The 20,214-nt window shown below is 35.3% G+C and overlaps 2 protein-coding genes across 4 annotated transcripts; both read right to left on the bottom strand.

The window, feature by feature from the left end:
• Window positions 1-316: 316 nt before the first annotated feature.
• On the bottom strand, window positions 317-3,105 carry LOC145091419 (bifunctional UDP-glucose 4-epimerase and UDP-xylose 4-epimerase 3-like). Its single transcript, XM_079029131.1, has 9 exons — window positions 2,797-3,105; window positions 2,026-2,075; window positions 1,806-1,941; window positions 1,631-1,732; window positions 1,319-1,546; window positions 1,167-1,248; window positions 1,008-1,090; window positions 826-917; window positions 317-735 (listed from the first exon to the last, which is right to left on the bottom strand). Exons 1-9 carry the CDS (start codon window positions 2,980-2,982, stop codon window positions 636-638), a joined length of 1,059 nt encoding a protein of 352 aa, XP_078885257.1. The 5' UTR covers window positions 2,983-3,105; the 3' UTR covers window positions 317-635.
• A 13,520-nt stretch (window positions 3,106-16,625) lies between these two features.
• LOC145091420 (transcription factor MYB3R-5-like) lies at window positions 16,626-19,931 on the bottom strand. Of its 3 annotated transcripts, none has more exons than XM_079029134.1 (9): window positions 19,805-19,931; window positions 19,036-19,196; window positions 18,905-18,956; window positions 18,690-18,747; window positions 18,509-18,603; window positions 18,311-18,414; window positions 18,081-18,209; window positions 17,180-17,997; window positions 16,626-17,072 (listed from the first exon to the last, which is right to left on the bottom strand). In XM_079029134.1, exons 2-8 carry the CDS (start codon window positions 19,158-19,160, stop codon window positions 17,193-17,195), a joined length of 1,368 nt encoding a protein of 455 aa, XP_078885260.1. In that variant the 5' UTR covers window positions 19,161-19,196; window positions 19,805-19,931; the 3' UTR covers window positions 16,626-17,072; window positions 17,180-17,192. The 3 variants fall into 3 exon arrangements, with proteins under 3 accessions (XP_078885260.1, XP_078885259.1, XP_078885261.1); XM_079029133.1 differs by having other exon boundaries at window positions 19,680-19,913; XM_079029135.1 differs by having other exon boundaries at window positions 19,584-19,913.
• Between the last annotated feature and the right edge of the window lie 283 nt (window positions 19,932-20,214).

Raw genomic sequence — 20,214 nt, forward strand, 5'->3', positions numbered from 1 at the left:
TTGATAAATAAATAAATAAATAAAGTATTATTATTATTATTATTGAAAAAACCATGGATTCTTTTAATTATCTTGAACAACTCAATTATTTGGCAAATGATGAAACGAAGAAAAACGTGGAAAGTTCCATCACTGCTTAGTATAATAAATGCAGAAAGAATGGATAAGATCGAATATCGTTAGGTTTTTGCACTTGCGCCAAGATAGCCTTGCCTTGCCTAACTGAAAAACAAGGAGTCGTGATACGCCAAACAAACTAGATAATTCATAATAGCGACTACACTATACAACCTTAATTATTAAAGAGACATATACATGTGCCAAGTTGGATATATATATAAAATATATAAATATAATGGTGAAGTAAAGTTTAGAATTTTTCATTAACCCAAATTTATTACTCCTCCACAACTAATTAAAACATAAAACTTAAAACCATATAATTGCAATGCACACTTTGACTCTTTTGATATAGTATATGACTTGCGTCATGTGATTTGATTTGCTTGAAAGTAGAAACCAACCAACGTATTCACAAAACTATTGTTGCAATTAATCCATCTTCAGATTGCCTGCTTTGACCATTTATATATCTCATTATTAAGCAGTTTCCAACTACTCGAAGACATCAGCCATCAGCCTCCTTTTTTGGTGGGCGGCTTCTGGTATCCCCATGGGTTCTGTCTTGCCCAATTCCATTGATCCCTGCACATCTCCTCAATCCCATATTTTGCCCTGCAAACCACAACAAAATATATAACATAATTCATCCAGCGTTACCTTTTACCAAAAATACATTTGCACAATTTAGAGAAAAGACATTACTTCCAATTAAGCTCTTTTGCAGCTTTATCCGTAGAGGCATAAACTTCTGTAGCATCTCCAGCCCTTCTTGGACACAGTTTAATGGGGATTTTCTAAAAATGTCATTTCATAATAATTGTACAAATTAATATTCCTTTTCCTAGTCATGTACAAATGTATTTATATATAAAAACCGGAACAACCTTTCCAGATGCTTTCTCAAAGGCAGTCACCATTTCAAGCACTGAGGTCCCCCTACCGGTCCCCAGGTTGCAGGCAAAACAACCTAAACAACAATCCACGTGGGTCAGCAAAACAACCTAAATGAAAGAAATATAACTAGTGACTGTTTTCTCTCTCACCTATATCCTGTTTTGTGAAAAGCTTTTTAAGTGCTGCAACATGGCCATCAGCCAAATCCATGACATGGATGTAATCCCGGATCTGCAAAGATAAAGAAAAAATTATGGTGCCTTTTTTTAATAATAAGAAAAATCAATTAGGAGATACATACGGCACTGCCATCCTTTGTGGGGTAATCATGACCATAAACATTCAACTCTGGTAATCTTCCAACAGCTACTTGCTGTATGTAAGGCATCAGATTATTTGGGATCCCAATCGGATCTTCACCAAGTTTCCCACTCTCATGAGCTCCAACAGGATTGAAGTATCTCAGCAGTATTATCTTCCACTCCCCATCTGCATTATGAATATCTCGAGCTATCTCTTCAAGGAACAGCTAACCAACACACATACATATAAAGTATAAACAATCAAATTTCAAACATTTGTATCAATTATATAAACTCACTACCACTACTACCTTTGTGCGCCCATATGGGTTCATTGCTTTGAGTTCAAAGTCCTCGACACATGGAATTTTCTTCGGCTGTCCATAAACAGTTGCAGATGAAGAGAATACCAACTGCCAACATTTAAAATTAGGTGAATATATCTTGAATCCAGGATCAGTGTGAAAGACAAGACAGGGTACATACCTTCTTACAATTGTATTTGGCCATGACTTTGTACAGAGTGATGGATCCGATCAAATTATTATCAAAGTAACGGAATGGATGGGCCACACTTTCACCCACAGCTTTCAGCCCAGCAAAGTGTACCACAGCATCAAACCTATAATTACAACACAATCCATTTACTACTCTTATTAGGAGTTACAGAAACCTTATTATCGCATTCATGTCAAATGTTACATACTTAGCTTGGGAAAACAACTTCTCCAAATCATGCTGATTCCTGATATCACCCTGCAACCAACAATTACCACCAAAATACAATTTACATTCCATTATTTGGTTAATGATAAACACAATAAACATGATCATCAATATTCATGTCTGATTCTATCAGATGTTCATCTCTATTTTACAGATAAAGATTGGTTTACAACCAGAGGCCATACGCAACAAAATTGCATGTTTATATATTATAAATTAGATTAACACTTTCTTGAAACTGGTGATTAAGACCTAATGTGTACCGACTCCTGTAATATGTTTTACTGATCGGATATTTCCAGATACTTGTAAAAACGTATGAATTCAGACATTACTAGCAAACAGTTGCAATCGCAATCGGTAGAATCCTTGAATACAAATGGTTGCAGCTTTTAGGGTAAACCCTACTGACCCGTTCCAATTACCAATAAAACATAAAACCCATACACAGTTAAACCTAAACCACGATCATAAGGTGAATCACGCAGAATTACATGCTTGCGGCTTCAAACTTTTAAAGCAACAAATAACTCCTTTATTTAATTTGATTTTTAAGAATGTTTATAATCCTCACATGTATTCCAAGAGTTCATCACCATAAAGAAATCCGTAAACCTACGTAACTAGAAAAAATCAATTCGAGTCTTAATGTAGTTTCGCTTTCGGTCTTAAAATCCTGATAGTTCTGACATTTTCGTTAACGACACACAGTCAGTCGAAAAAAAATCACGAACAAGTGGAGAATATTTACCAAATGAAATTGAAGATTACGTGAGAGTTCCGGACCGACTAATTCTCTGACTCTATGAACTGCTTCTTCGACGGAATTATCAAGATTGTCGATGATCGTAACCTTGAATCCTTGATTAAGAAGTTGCACAACAGTGTGAGTGCCTATGAAACCAGCACCACCGGTGACTAAAATCGATGAATCCATCGCAGAGATGGAAGAAAATCGCAAAGAGGGTTTATAAAAATAGAGTTCAGAGGAAACTGGAGAGAGAGAGAGAGAGAGAGAGAGAGAGAGAGAGAGAGAGAGAGCAAATCGAAGAAGGCGGTTTGTTTTTGGGATAAGCGCGGAGAATATGTATATATATCCGCAGAGAGTGAGAGTGATCAAAAGAGAAATTGTAAATTTTATAAAATATTCATCGAGTTTGTGATAAAAAAAATCAAAAACTAAAAGGTTTTATGATAACATGTTGATAGAATGTTGCTAGACTTTGCCGTATCATCACAAGTTAGTTAGAATCGATTATCACTTTTACAACTTAACGGACCCGTTAAAAAAAATTATTTATAAATTTATCTATTCATCGGTAAAGGGTTCTTTCTATCGCATTTGTTTGTCTCTTTATTCACTTAATTATTAAAATTTCACTTATAAATTTGTTAATTTTTCTAAGGGTGTGTTCGGCACAGAGTGTTTCAGAGCTTCTAGCTTTTAACGTTTGACAAAACGCTCCGTTTTAAACAGAAAGTCTCGTTCAGCGCTACAAGCTTCTAACGTTTAGTTTAAACAAAACGCTCCAAATCCAAAAACTACTTCATATAGCATTTAACAAAACGCTACAAGCTACCCGCTACAAGTCATCCGCTATCAATTTTACCGAACACACCCTAAATAATGTGCACAAAGATGAACTAGCAATTACAGTTACTATTTACATCATTAACTACTAAAAAAGAAAAACCTTAAATATCTCACGTTGTAGGGGTAGACACCATATTGTTGAAAACACACCAAAAGACATCATAAATGATCGAGATAAGCATTTTACGTTTCTTGGGGCAATGTCCCCGATTAGCAGCAAAAATCACCATATTGTCCACGTCATGAAAGCCTGGAGGGAGAATGTTACACCAACAAAAAATTCAACAGAAAAACTCCCGAGTAAACAGGCAGACAAGGATATGGTATGTCAAGTCCGTCCCATTTGAACATAAATGACAAGCCGTGGTGGGGAGGCTAACAACCCTTCGAGAGAGCGCAGGGGCAATAGGAATTCGATCTATACATGCCCTCCACACAAAGTTGCAAATCATTAGTGAGACTAATCTAGTCCAAATCATGGGACTGGGAACACTTGAAGTAACTTGTGAGTCGATGAGGTGTTGAAGATCTCAGACATAAAAGATACCATCAGATGAGAGATCGGAAGACCAGGAATCTTTGGAACTGTAGAGATTAAGATTATTAACCAAAGTATTTAACTGGATCAGCTCAAACAACTTAAGGGGTGGAATGAGATTTAGTACAGACCCATTTGGCACCTTGACTATAAACACGCTCGGAAATAGTGCATGATTTTTTTTCTTATCGAGATCATAAAGGAGAGGGAGTCGGGAAGCAAGACATCCATCCCCAAGCTAGTCATCAAGCCAGAAAAGAACATCTGATACGGACCCAACTTTACAAGTGATGATTTTAGAAAAATCAATATCGATACTTTGGAGGTTTTCAATGATCTTGGTCGTATTTTTCCAAACTCCATGAAACGTCTTTTTGGCTAAATTATTTAACGGTTTCCTAGACAGGTTGTGCATGCCAATTATCACATGACACCACAAGGTCGAGTTGTCCGTCTTTAGCCTTAATAGCCATTTGGAAAGCAAAGAGATATTGAGACTTTTTAAAGATCTAACTCCTAATCCCCCTTCTTCTTTAGGTGTGAGAATGTGACAACCCAAGTTGTCCCGTTACATTTCCCCGTTACCGTTAACGGAATATTCCACTGTATAAAAATTCTGTTAATTAGAGGGCGTCAATTTAATAAACATTCCATTGGTTTACATTAACATGCCGTTAAGTCGTGATAAAAAGGAAATAAAAACACATCACACATTTCCATTTATTTGGAAAGTATTAAGTTTTATTATTACGACCCCTAAATCGGGTGCGACTGAAAGCCCCGTTTAACGGCAGTATCGGGTAAAATTCCACTGAGCCCCGACTCGGAACCTTATATAAGGGTGAGTGGAGTCCATTGGAGACTTTTTACACTCTCTCTCTCTCTAGACTCGTTTTCGCCCCGAATCCGCAACCAAACGCTTCCAGATTGTAAGTCCGCTTACCCTAGCTTACTCTAAACATTATGATTCGTGTTTATAGCATAGAATTGGACTTGGAACATGTGTTTACGGCCAAGGAGCATGCTTGGGCCGTAAACACTTAATAAGTGGGTTTTTAAGCAATTTAACCCCTCCAAACCAACATTAGGACTTAGATTAGACCTTATGGCTTGCAAATCCGGACTTAGAACACCCTAGTCATGAATTTTGAGGAGCAAATAGGAGTTTACGGCCAAGGAATGTGCTTGGGCCGTAAACCCCTCAAACATGGGGTGTAAACTCATTTTTACATGCTTAAAAGCCATAGAACTCCACCAATAGCCTTGGAATAAATCATAGAATCATCTAAAAATAGTTTGGGGACCTTAAACATGTCAAACACCCTCCATTTAGGAGTTTACGGCCAAAGCTTCCCAAGAAATAGTTCCAGGGCCGTAAACTCATAAAAACATGTTAAAGGGTGCCCTAAATTCATACCAAGGCTTAAGACATAAAATAGGGGCTTGTCCTTTGGGTTTGGATCAATTAAGCACATCAAAATGAAGGGGAAAATGGAGTTTACGGACCAGGTATGTACCAAGGCCGTAAACACCCCTAAATGTGCCAAAATGATAGTTTTAATCCCCCAAATTGGCATAACACTTCATTATAAATTACTAGCAAGGTATTAGGGGATTTAAACTTCACAAAACTCTAAGGATGAGAGTTTACGGCCGTAAACTCCCTTAGGAGTTGTCCCTAGGCCGTAAACTCCAAGATCATGCCCTTGGAAGCCTCAAACCCACTCATGCCTTTTTGGAAAAGTACTTAGAATAATTCCATGAGCAAGTAGAAGCCTTAAAACACACTAGATACCCTCACCATGAGTTTACGGCCGTAAACTCATGGTGAGATGTCCCTGGGCCGTAAACACAACTTTGGGAGTTTACTCTCGGATAATAAACTCCATTCCTAAGCCATACACACCTTTAGACGCTACCCGGGACACCCAAACACTTATCTAAAGTGTTTTCCGCTCTTGTGAGCGCGTATATTTGTTTAATTAGTATTAAATATACTAATTTTATGTGAACATATGTTATCATATGTTAATTAGGTCATTGTGTGTGTTCGAGTCCTTGCGAGACACCGAACGCCCAAACGGCACCTTCGTCGAACCTACTTACAACAGGTGAGTTCATACCCCTGAATGAACCTTTTAAATGTTTTTACATGTTTTATAGGGGGAATACAAGTTAAACATGTCAGTTATCATATCAATCACATGTGATTGATAACCCGCATGCACAAGATTTTACCACTGTACACTGTTTTACCGAGTTTTACCGAGTAGGACACTATAATGGTTTTCAATTGTTTCAAACTCTTACTTATACTGTTTTATCTAAATTCATTCTACACTAGTTTATGAGAGATTTTCTAAGGTTTTCAAACATATTTTACAAAAGAATACAAATTGTGATTTTCTCCGGATATAAAGGTTTTCATCAAAGTTTCCTTTTTTTTGACGTATACTTTTACTTGTTAAATACTGCTGCTTCGCTTATACTTATTTTATACTCCTACTCTGTAACGCTTTCACTTATACCTGAAGTCACTTATACCTGAAGTCACTTATACCTGATGGACGCTTATACTTATTCACACTCTTACTTAATGATACGATTCTACTTCGCTTATACTTGATATTGACTCTACTTCACTTATACTCGATATGCTCATACTTCACTTATTGTCGTCTCTACTTCATGATACGCTTATACTTGTTCGACACTCTTACTTCACTTGCGATCACTCCTACTTCACTTGTTAGACACTCCTACTTCACAAAGATCACTCCTACTTGATACACACTCAGTCGTAGTTAGATGTATGTCTGTGCTTGTATAGATGCATATAAATAATGATTGAAGGGCTTAGGAAGGATTGTCCGCCCTATTTCCTTTTCTTCGTTGAGATGTGGTCTGGTGGGATCGGATGTCCATCCGAAGGTCGTTGATTCATTACTTATATATTTTGTACACAAGCATAGACATACGGGTTTACTTCAGTCAATTCAGTTAAGAGTCTCTACCTCTAGTTCAGCACTTACATTAGAAACCCACTAGTTGGAAGTCTCTACCCACTATTTGGGATGCATCTTCAGGACACGGCCTTCTCCGTCGTCTAGTTGGTAACCAAAGTCTCCTGTAGGGAGAGCGGACATTGTGTGTATAGATCTATACGGGATTGACAACCCCGCACCCAGACTGCTAGCTACAGTCCCGGCCTACCAAGCCAACGGGTGACAAATGTCACATTTTAGACGCTTGTAGGGCGTCTGGTACTCTAGTCAGTATGGTTACGAGTATCCCGGGTTACCTTATAATTCATTGGCTTTAAGGTAACGGTATTTCGCCAGCAATTTACACTGTATGCTGGTAATTCATTTCGGAGTCATACTGTTTTGACCTTACAAGACGTATCTTTCGTTTGATATTGTCTGGGGTCTGCTTTCTCTGTTTTTGACCTTACAAGACGTATCTTTCATTTGATACTGTATGGGGTCAGTATTCACTGTATTCACTGTTTTGGACCTTGCTAGACGTATCTTTCATTTGATATTGTCTGCGGGCTGTATTCACTGTTTTGGACCTTACCAGCTTTACCTTTCATTTGGTACCTTCTGGGGCCTGTGTCTCTATTTGTTAGACTGAACCAGGTGTGTCGTTCGTTCAATACTCTCCTGGAGTCTATGATTCCTTGCCTTAGTCAGCAGTCCTCACTGTTGAGGCATATGTTATTCCCTAATGTTGTTTGTTTTCCTCAATAATCAAATTCAGTATTTTGATAATGATAGCAATTTAGAGGAAAACTACTTTTTACCACATAACACTGACCAGTCTTGGTAGAAGGCTGCTGTGATTAAAGAAAATATAGGATTTTCTGGAAAGAACTCTAATACACTGTAACACTTAAACTACTACTTTATAAAGTTATTTGACTAAATGACACTAAATATTTATGAACTCGCCAGCATTTGTAAAAATGCTGATACTCGCTTTTCAAATAACTTGTATTCTCAGGTTAGCATTAGACAGGTACACCTCCGGAGCTGTTGATGAAGACGGCTTAGTACCTTGTTGTACTTATTATATTTGTTTGTATACTTGGAGTTGCTGTAATGTAAACCGTGTAAAACTATTACTATTAATGCAATGTTTTGTTGTACTTTGATTACTATAATACATGTGTTGTGATACTTGACATGACGTCATCCACCCCAGAACGTTTCCTCCGTTCCGGTTTTGGGGTGTGACAAAGAACGATCTTCCATGCAACCCAGTTGATCTTGCTTTTCTCGTCGCTACCGCCCCAATGGAAACGACGACATGCTCTTTCCAAAGACTCAATCCTTGAACACGGGGCCTTAAATAATGAAAAGTAGTATAACGGAAGGCTCCCAAGCACCGATTTAATTAGGATAAGTCTGCCACCAAAAGATAAAGTCTTCAATTTCCAGTTGGAAAGTTTAGCTTGAACCTTCTTAATTATAAGCCTCCAGTTGCGCTTAAGATTCATATTTTCCCCGATGAGAACTCCTAAGTTAGTGAGCGGTAAATCAGCAGCTCCACATCCGAGAACCTGAGCACATCTGTTGACATCGATGCTAGAGACTCCAATACCAAAAACCTTTGATTTGTGAAAGTTTATGTCACACCCCCAAACCAAGGATGGCGGAAACATCCGGGGTGGAGGACTTCATGTATAGTATCACAACAACGAGTATAATAGTGCTCAAAGTAAATACAACCTTCATAAATATAATCGAGAAAGTTACATGTTTCAAAATCGATTACAAAATAATGAAAAAATGTTTTAATTAACGTCGAAGCGTTCCATCCTCAAAAGCTGGTAGTCACCGATTTCTAATGATTACATGAGAATACAAGTAAATTTTGAAAGAGTGTCAACAATAAAGTTGGTGAGTTCATAAGCTTTTGTATGAAGAGTGGAAATCTGTTATTAGTAAATGTAGTGTTTGTTCAAATAAATCCAATATTTTCCTTATAAAATGATTTGTAGTCTTAATACCCAAAGACTGAAATGTACAAGTATTTTACCATACTTATAATAGTGTATGCAGTTTTATAAAATAAAACCCCTTTTTAAATGTGGAAATTCCCATAAACTATATGTGTCGTTATCTCCCTATGTGAGTCGTTATAACAATACTATGACTTAGTAGACCTACTGTGACGTTCTTCAGGCGTCGAAATGTTATGACATTTGTCACCCCTGACCTGCCGGTCGAGCTGTTGCAAGCAGCTTGGGTGTGGGTTGTCAATCCCAATATCCCTACTCTAATAAATGAATAGGTTAAATCTCCTATTGACGAGTGGCATTATATAATAACTCTTCATTAAAATTATATTCACTTTATTGTGCCACTTGTCAACATATTAATTATCCATTTCAAATTTCAAAATTTAAATTTCTCACCTTAATTATATTAAATTTTAAATGTTTTCACTTTAATTATATTAAATTAACAACATTAGATCTAAAAATAAAATTAATACAAATTATAATATGATATAACTTAACGTATTTATTTAAATCAACAATTATAATTTTATATAATTAAAAAAAATATCTCTTAAGTAATAATTTATTTAAAATAATTGATTAATAATTTTGTTTTTCTAATATAAAATTTTAATTAACTTTATAACCGTGGTTTTTACGGGTTATAAACTAGTAGATCTATATACAACTATCACGCTCTCCCTACAAGATACTCCGGTTATAACTTACCGGAATTTTAACCCGTACTCTAAGAGTACAATGAAGTATTGTCTCACAATTTACGTTAACGAGTTTACGTGTAGAATGAATGAAAAACCTTTTTTGTAGTGTAACTGAACCCTTTTTTGTAGTGTGTTTGTAGTGTAAAGAACCATAAATTATACCTATTATAGTTTATTATACATGGTTGTAGTAATTGAAAACCTTTTTTGTGGAATAACCAAAGTACTTTTCATAATGAGTTTGTAGTGTGTAAGTACCATAAACTACGCCTATTATAGTTTATTACATATGTTTGTAGTAAATGGAAATCTTACCATGAATGACTATTTCTTTTTGTGACATTAAACTAACAAGAAATACATTCAACACATAGAATTTTTATTGTTATACACTTTGCTCAACATGTTACAAAGTGTTAATAAATGGAAGGTTGTTTAACTAGTTTTAACATTTTTATGTATTGTTTTTGGAAAATCAAAGAAAAATCATACGAAGTTGAAATTTGATTCCGTAAATTCTGAGAGTTTAGAAAATGTGTCTAGTTTGTTCATAATTTTTATTATGATTTTTAGTGATCTCTAACTTGTTTGAAAATGTTCATATTCACAGACTGGTCCGAATTCGTTTCTGAAATGATAGGCAGTTTTGTAAAAATCACCATAAATTGTAGAAAAATCGTATGGAGATGTGCAAGTAGTCATTAGAAAGTTATAAACCTGAACTACTTGAATATTAAACAGTTTTGAAAGATATTAAGTTTAAGATGGTCAAAACAGTTCGTGAATAGAACTCATCTTTTATGTGAAAAGCTGAAGTATGAGTTTGAGTTATGTTAAGGTGATTTAACTTGTATCCCCCCCCCCCCCTAAAACTTGAAGAAAACATGAAAATGTAGGGGTATGAACTCACCTTGAGTGATTCCCTGAGATGGATGTTGGAGAGAAGAGGTTTCCAAGTTAAGAACACTTAGAGAAAGCTTGAGGATTTGAAGATCCTAAGAACAAATATGACGATATTTGTATAAGAAATCCATGATTTAAATGAAGGAGTGTAGAATATTCAAGAGTGGGAATGAAAAAAACTTACCAAGAATGAAGTAAAAGCAAAATGCTTCCTGGAGAATCTCGAGTTCCAGAGAATGAGAAGAGTGGGAGGGAGAAAAAGTGTATTTTTGGTGGATGTGTTTGGGATTTTATAGGTGAAGATTGGAGATCCAATGAGTGGATTTAGGCAAGTAAATATGATGGGATATTGGGAGAGATATATGGATTTGACTAGGTAAGGTGTGAGTAGTGACATAAAGCAAGAATAGTGACTTGAAGTTGTCATAATTTTATGGGAAAAGTCAACCATTCTTAGATAGTGTCTTGTACAAGAAATCTTATATATAATAAAGATTTCCCCAAAATATGATTAAAATATGAATCTATGGGGTCTCATATGTCAAAATATGAGTTTGGGTGAAAATCCTCAGTCAAAATCATCAAAAATGGGCTTAAAACGCGAAAGTGGTCGAAAATCGGGAAAGAAGTAGCGAACCTGTGAGGGTTCGGTCCATGAAGCTTAGAACCGAAGGTAGGTTCAGTCCGAGAAGCTCGCAGGCGAAGGTGTTATGTGGGAAGCGAAGGCGAAATGAACTGAAAGCAGGCAAAGCTTCGGTTCGAAGGGGCTTGATCCAAACCACAGTGACTAATCCGAACCGAAAGTAGGATGAAACGAAAAGTAGATTTCGGGCCGAAGGGTGTGTTCGGTCTTTAAGGGGAGTTCGGTTCTTAAGTAGCTTCGATCCTAAGAGGTTCGGCTCTAGGAGGTTCGGTTCTAACAGGTTCGGCTCTAAGAGGGTTCGGCCCTATATGGCTATTTTTCGAATAATCTTCCTGTTTTGAGTGGTTTTCGACTAAGTTAAGGGTCGGGATGCCCCGAGTGTTCATGAAAAGTTGAAAGAAATTTTGAGAGAGATTTAGGAGAGAGTGAGATATAGCGAGAGAGATTGAGAGAGACTTTGTTTGTGACTTTTGTTAGTGTTTAGCCTCTTAATGCAAGGTTTGTAAACCCCGTTAGGCCTCGTTATGAATGTTATACACCCCCGAAGGGTATGTAATAATGTTTTATCGAGTAGTTCCATCACTTACCCTGATTAGGGTTTAGATTTTTTAAACACATGCAAACTCTAAGTGATACTTTGCATTAAGATACTGTGTTATACAATAGTGAACATTATGTAAACCCTAATATACAAGGGTTAATTGAGTTGACTGGTTTGACTTGTTGACTTTATTTGACTTTGACTTGACCAGAAAGTGAAGGTTGTCACAGTTTATCTTAAGGCCTGAGGCTACATGAAAACAGTTAAGAATACGGGTCATGTTAGAGAATTTCAAGCTCTTCCATTCACCAACGAAAATCACATCATCTGCATAAAAAAGATTAGAGATTGATGACTTGTTATTGGGAATTTTCACACCAGTATAAACTGAGTTTTGGACAGCAGATTCCATGGCCACATTTAGCCCCTCCATGGCGATAATGAAGAGGAAAGGGGACAACGGGTCCCCCTGTCTCACACCCTTTGTGATTTTAAAATCATTTGTTGGGGATCCGATTATAAGGATAGATGCTCTAGAAGATGCCAAACAGCCATGTATCCAAAATCGCCAACAGTTGCCAAAGCCCATTTGACCCATAACCGAGTCCAAGTAATTCCAGTTAGTGGAATTGAAGGCCTTGTCAAAATCGACCTTGAAAAGAAAAGTCTTTTGTTTAGATTTTTTAGCCCATCCACACATTTCATTGATAATCATCGGACCATCAAGAATGTTATGATTTTCTATTAAACATGTTTGAACCTCTCCAATGACCAATCGAGTAACCTTTTTTAACCGAGTAACGAGGGCTTTTGCTATAATTTTATACAGACATCCAATGGGCCAATATGGCGAAAGTCATTTAGAGTGAGAGGATCGCCAATCTTCGGGATAAGAGTAATAAAGGACGAATTGCACCCCCTAGCAAGTTGACCACTAGCCTCAAAAAATTTAACAAACTTCATGATATCGAACTTCATTATGCTCTAATATCTCTTAAAAAATTGAAAGTAAATATGTCAGGCCCGGGGGCCTAATTGTTCCCGCAGTTCCAAATTGCGTCTTTAATTTCCTCAATAGAAAAATCTCCCTCCATAAAAATGTTGTCTGTAGGATCAAGTTTCTTAAAATTTGGGTTGGAGAAAGTGGGTCTGATGGTGTGTGTTTCACGAAACTTGTCCCCAAAAAATCTCCAAGTTTCTAGTTTAATAGCTTCGACCTCCGTTATTCAAGTCCCATTAACCATGAGCCCGTGGATATTACATTTCATGTTCTTAATTTTAAGGGAGCTGTAAAAGAACCTTGAGTTTTCGTTGTCATCAGTGAGCCATCTTATTTTAGATTTTTGTTGTAGATCGAGATTCTTCAGTTTCTCTATCTCAAGGACCCTCTGATTCCGTCTCTTCTTTCTTTCCTCTCTTTCTCAGCAAGGAGTCTTTATTCATCAACTGCATCAATCTCACATAATCTACCTTTCAGGTCCAATAAAATTTTATTTTCAAATTAAGAATCAATCATTCTTCGATCTTTTATGGCATTCTTGACCACTTTAAGTTTTCCACATAAATATCTATAGTCGAGCTAGCTATCACACTTATCACATTTATATTATTTAAATGTGATAAGTGTCATGACCTTAAATAACAATATTTATATATTTATTACAAACTAATTTAATATTTCAATAAGAAGTTTTATTAATTTACGAAGTTGATGAATTTTATATATTATTATTTATATGAGTGGAAAAATAATAGAAACAAAAGATAAACATATAATTAATTTATCATTTATATATTAACAATGGAGTTTGTACCACTAGGAGAAAATTTTCGCTTTCAATGTTTCGTTAAGCCGTATACGCCATATCACTTTCCAATCATAAGCATCAAATCATTAAATCTTATGCAATAATACGTATCCTAAAAGATAATAATTTAGTCACGTATAATTTGCAAAGCACTACTCTTAGTGGTTAACAAAAGCAATGTTAGATTATTAAGAAATTAAATATCATCCTATATTTTCTTCTTATTCATATTAAATGATCACATGTGTCATATTTTGATAAAATTAATTATATTTTTGAATCTTCATTTCAATAGGTAAGAAGATAATTAGAAAGATATTTAATTTCTCAAAATTATTAGGTTGTGATCTTTTATCTTTATTTGATAATTTATCATAAAATTTATTTCCTTTTATTTGTTGAGTAAAATTATAACCTCAATTTTCATAATTTTTTATTTTTTTAAATGCAATAAATTATAATTATTTTTCATGCAGCTTGATGGCTTATAAAGATTACGACGGTGTAATTAGTTTCGAATTCAAAAAAATACAAAAATACAAAAATTTTAATGTAACGCCCCGACTCTCAAGTATTAATTTTACAGTTTTATTTTTTCATATTGAAAGGTCTACTCGACAAGTTGGATGCCCTGACTCGTTGAGTAGGAACGTTTTTGGCTACGTGTGTAAGTGACCAACTCGACGAGTCGGAGGACACGACTCAACGAGTTGGAGTTGAAGGATGAAACCTTAATTTTCGGGGTTTTGCACCTTATTTAAAGGATCATTTGCCTCCTTAGCCTTCCCTTACAGCCCCTTGTGAGTCCAGAAACCCTAATTCGTGTGTGTGCTCCATTCTTGTGTGATTTTCAAGCTTGGAATGTGATTTGCAAGAAGAAGACTTGAAGTATAAGAGGAGTAGTGTAAGAGGAGCTAGTGGATCTGAATCTTTTGTTTCTTGGCATCAGTTTGAAAGTAACAATGAGCTAGTGGATCTGACTCATTTACTCACTTAACTTTTGTTTTCGTCACATTTAGTCACCTAACTTTTAAAATTATGCTCATTTAGTCACTAAACTTTTAAAAAATTTTAAAAGTTTAGTGACTAAAGTGACTAAATGAGCATAATTTTAAAAGTTAGGTAACTAAATGAGCACAATTCTAAAAGTTAAGTGATCAAACCAAAAGTTAAGTGACTAAATGAGCACAAAGCCAAAAGTTTATGACTTTTTAAAACTTCAAAATAGTTAAGTGACCAAATGAGCACAAAACCAAAAGTTAAGTGATCAAAAATGACCTAAACCCTTTAAAAAAAATAATAAATTGCATTTTTAGTCTAATTTTTTTATTTTTGACATCGTTAGATCTTATGGCTTTCAAATCTTGCATGGTTTAGTGTCATGAGTATAATTTTTACTTTCACTTATTGTTATTAACATGTTGAACTTACACTAATATCTTAAGTAGCCCAAGATGTTGAACTAGCCAAAATCTTCAGACTATCGTTGTATTTCTTGTCTTTCTTAATGAAAGGATGAAGACTTTATCTAAAAGGGTATAGACTAAGTCAAAGGACACATGATCAAACAAGAATAGATGTTGAAGTCTTTCTTAAAAAGTTGGGTCAAGCAAAAATCAAGGAACGTCTTAAGATTTTAGGAGAGCCAGTTATAAGATTCTTCTATATAAAGACTAGCGGATCATAACACGAACATATACACTCTCAAAATGAGCACCTTGTAAAAAAAAAGGTCATATGCGGATAATGAAGGACCACAAGACTGAATTATCAAAGATGTTTGTGCCCACAAGAAATTGTGTTTTTTTTTACATATTGATTGGGTTTTATGTTTTATGTGTGAATGCATTCATTGTTTTCAAAAGGCCAAGACATGTTCTCGTAAGGGGTGAATAAGAATATATTAAGATGACACTTCTCATCGCGAAGTAGTTGTCTAGATATGCAACCACAATGGGATTAACTCTTACGTGATAAGTAAGGAGTTTGTAGTTAACATGTTAGGATGTATGAACTCATCATATGATACAAGGTAACTCGTAAGCTTATGATAATGAATGTTATATCATTAGTTTAAGTTTTATGAAGCTTTCTAACTATGTTCAAATTTATCTTGTTGGGTCTAAACCAATGTATCTCACGAGATTGAGATTTTTGTCTTACATATTTTGTTTTAAAGTGTGTTAGGGTTATGATATTATATTGTAACATCAAAGTTAGTAAACTCTGATAATCTTTTGGTTATTTTGTAAAACCATATAATGATACATGGTAGCATGACTAAAGTCAAGTAAACTTTTATAACCATAGTTGCGTAAATTTGATGATCAATTCAAAAACCTTAAAATTTCTTAATGGGTGAGGAATCAACTAATAAGAGATCAGAGTATGTTGTTATCTTGGTTTCCATGTAACAAAGCACACAAGCTAGAATCACTTTGAAAAAGTGGTGGCAATAGGTCGGAGGAGGTGAGCTTCCAAATCCAAGTAAGGGGTGTATGGTTTGCGTAACATCACACACATACATAATGAGTGAGGAATCAATTAATAAGAAATTAGAGTATCTTACTATCTTGGTTTGCATGTAACAAAGCACACAAGCTAGAATCACTTTCAAAAAAGTAGTGGCAATAGGTCGGAAGCCTACCTCCGACCTATTGCAACGTCGTCATTTCATTCGAGCTTTACGGGGCATCTTAGAGGGTTATAGCCACAAAGACCATGCATGTCAAATTTGAAAACCACAGGGATGAGCCATGTAAAAAACCAAAAAATTAGACTAAAACTACAAATAGATATAAAACACAGGGACTAAAGTTATAATTTACTCTAAAATAAGCAATACTTGATGTATAAAAGTTCCATACTTCCATATCATAGTAGTCATCTATCTATACGTCCAAAACAAACTCTCATTCTCCCATAACAATGAACAACATTCATTATCAGTTTTACACACAATCATGTTACTTATGACATGTATTTCACGCATCAGAAGTTGTACCTCGCATTAAATCGACCATTTCCTAAAAAACATTATCTTCAACAAAACCAACTCCCTTATTGATATCATATAGTCCAAAACAAAACTATCTTCTAGTCATAAAAAAAAAAGTATTCACATAAGAAGTATGGTGCCATTCTTAAGTTGTGATATAGAAATCAGGCAAAACGAGCAGTTTTCTCACCTGAAACTTCCATTGCACCACCATCAAAAAGATATATCCTCCTATATTATATATCACAATTGTCTTGAAACCATTATTATGTCTGCGTCCACACAAAAAGAAAAGGAAACAATTTGAGTAATGAATCATTAAAACACAGAAAAAAAAAAAGATTCAAAATGAAGAAGAAAATCATAAAGAGGAACTCACTAATTAAACTAAATCAAGGAGTGAGCATGACGTTGGGTTTTGATGATGGAGTAACCGAACCGGGGGTGCGACATCTAACCATGGTTGGGTCCCATTCCGAATCAAACATATAATCCAGACGCCTTCCTAACGATGGTTGAGATCGATGAAGCCAAGATTCCGAACCCCGATTTGTGTTTCCCGATTCAATAGTCTCCACATTTTTGCTGAAATCATAACTAGATGTTGCACTAACGGATTTTCTTGGAGTTCTCTTCCTTATAATTGAAGGAGTGTTCTTATAACTCATTGCCGAATTCCTCAAAATAGATTCTGGACTACTAACAGAGATGCTTAATGCAAGATCAGGAGGAGTCGAGCAAGAAAAATGGTTGTTTTCTAAAGAAATCGCTAAGTTCTTCAGCTGTGGTGGCTGGTAACACAAGGACCCATAAGAAGGTGTTCCACAAACTAATTTTTGAGATTTCCCTTCGCTGAATCCAAAAGTTGAAAGACTTAGAAATGAATTATCGGGCGAATTCCCAAATTTCAAATCTTTAACACTATCTGATTTTGACCTCTTAGGCGTTTCTGACGTTGTAAGAGAACTATCAGATGGTTCAACCTTACGGATTTTTGTATATCTAGAAAACCCCAAATTATCATCATCCGTAATAACAGATTTAGGGTTTCCAAGAGCCAGATTTGTTGAACATGTATTCGGAACATTTCTCTTTCTAAGCTCAGGGGATGCTGTTCTAGTAGGAAAAACAGGAGGGATGTTTAGATCCAATCTCCTCTTCGAGCTATTCCAGTGGTTTTTAATCGCATTATCAGTCCTGTAATTCCCCAAAATGATAAAACACACGAAAAAGAACAAAATTAAGAAAGGAGTGATTTTTATTTTTATTTTTATTGTTACCTTCCTGGAAGAAATCTTGCAATTTCTGCCCATTTGTTCCCGTATATGTGGTGGTAGTATGCGAGAGATGATTCTTCTTCTTCTGTCCATGCATCTTTCTTTATTGCTGGATCTAAATGGTTGTGCCATCTGAAAAACAATACAATGTATTTCAAATTTATTTAAAAAAAAAATCACATGAAAAGTTGAAAACTTTATAAAAAAAGAGTGTCTTAAATCTTAATCACTACCTCTCACGACACTGCTTGCCAATTCGACCAGCTAAATGTTTTGCAATTAGTGACCATTTCTTACAGCCATGTTTTCCAACCAACTCCTTAATACGATCATCCTCCTGAATACAAATTTGAAAAGTAAACTAAATAAGTAACTAATGAACTATTTCATAACACAACATAGTGGAGTAAATAATGTAAGCCCAAATTTACCTCTTTGGTCCAAGGTCCTTTAACAAGATCAGGGTTAAGAACTTTTTGCCAACGATGCAAGCACTGAACGTCTGATCTTCCTGGAATAGATTCGGCTTCACAAGACAATGAAAAAAAAAACAACAGAAATTTAGAATGTAATATATGAAGCAAAGTGACAGAATGACTGCAAAAAGCACACCTATTTTCTTCCAGTTTCTCCCATTATACTTCTTCACTACTTCAGTCAACATAGTGTCCTATAATGCAAAACACAGAAAGAAAATTTGATAGAATTTAAGAAGCTTTTCCAACATAAATCTTCTAGTAGTGAATGATCTACAGTTTCATATGGAAACTTAATTAAAGAAAGAAAGAAAGAATGTGTTTTGAATACAAGCGAGAAGACCAACAAACCTCTTCATCTGTCCAGCCTGCTTGTGATGAACGTTTAGTTTGACCACCGCTTCTATAAGCACAAAGTTTATCAGTAATTAATGACATCAATATAACATTAATACACAATAAATGAAACTTAAGAAGCTTACAAACGACTGCAGTGAGATCGTGGTGTGTTAGCATCACAGCTACTATCAGAAATTGATGAACACGAAGTGAATCCGACCTCTTTTGAAAAATCAAATGTATGCAGTTCCTCCTTTCCTCCAGCCATCACATATATCTATCCGATTGATTGAGAAACGATTACCTATAATCGATTAAAAAAATCAATGATAACCTAAGTCCACCATAAAAAGACGAGTCACCAGATAACAAAATTAAAGAACCATATAGATGCATATAGGTCAACATTTATCGAAATCCAACAGCGAAAAAAGATTAAAGCTATTCCGACATCAATAAAGCATGCATTTTTCTCATATTCATCGATGACCAAAGGGGAAAATCTTGAAACTTGATCTCTAAATCAGTTGAAGCAATTAATTTCTGAATCTCTCACGAAAACTACCAAATCCATACCCTACATTAAGTAGCCCTACCGCAAGCAGCACCGACAACCTTTAACTAATCTACATTGCAATCGAGTGATCAAAAAAGCAAATCAAAATTAAGTTTCACACAAACTGAAACTTACTTCGAGACTATTTCACTGCTCAAAAGATCCACCCGTTGTCAATCAATGATATACACATCTATATATAAAGAGTGACTGAGAGAGAGAGTAGCTAACCTAAGCTTTGTAACCGTCAAATTAATGGCAAAATGACAAAGAAAGAGAAAAAGTTTGCGGAAACAGATACGAGGGTATCTGTAGAGTAAATCGCCATTGAAAGAGGTTTGAAAAAAATAACAAACCTTTGCTAGGGCTTTAGCGGAGATTTAGGGGCGGCCTATGGAGAGAGAAGAGAGTTTGGATTTGAGAGAGATTCAGATCACGACGGAGTAGCGGGAAAATGAGAATGTGCAATTTTAGAGAGAGGGGGAGCATATAAAGCGTTCAAATTTTGGGGATTTTAAGCGTACGTTAGAAGATCAAGGTGGGGCCTCTTAATATTTTTTTATTTTTTCATAATTTGGTTTTCATTTATGGAAATATTCTTGTATAAATGCTAACTAGCAAGTGTTGTGACATATTGACATAATTTATTGTAATTTTTCGTAATTTTGAATTTTATGTTACCAATAAATATATTAGTTATGTTAGTATTAATTATAGACTTACGTCAACTACGTGATGAGTAAAGTATTATAATTTATTTTGTGAA

The sequence above is a fragment of the Lactuca serriola genome, chromosome 3 (genome assembly GCF_051521515.1).
Source record: "Lactuca serriola cultivar US96UC23 chromosome 3, Lser_US96UC23_V15, whole genome shotgun sequence".
NCBI lineage: Eukaryota > Viridiplantae > Streptophyta > Magnoliopsida > Asterales > Asteraceae > Lactuca > Lactuca serriola.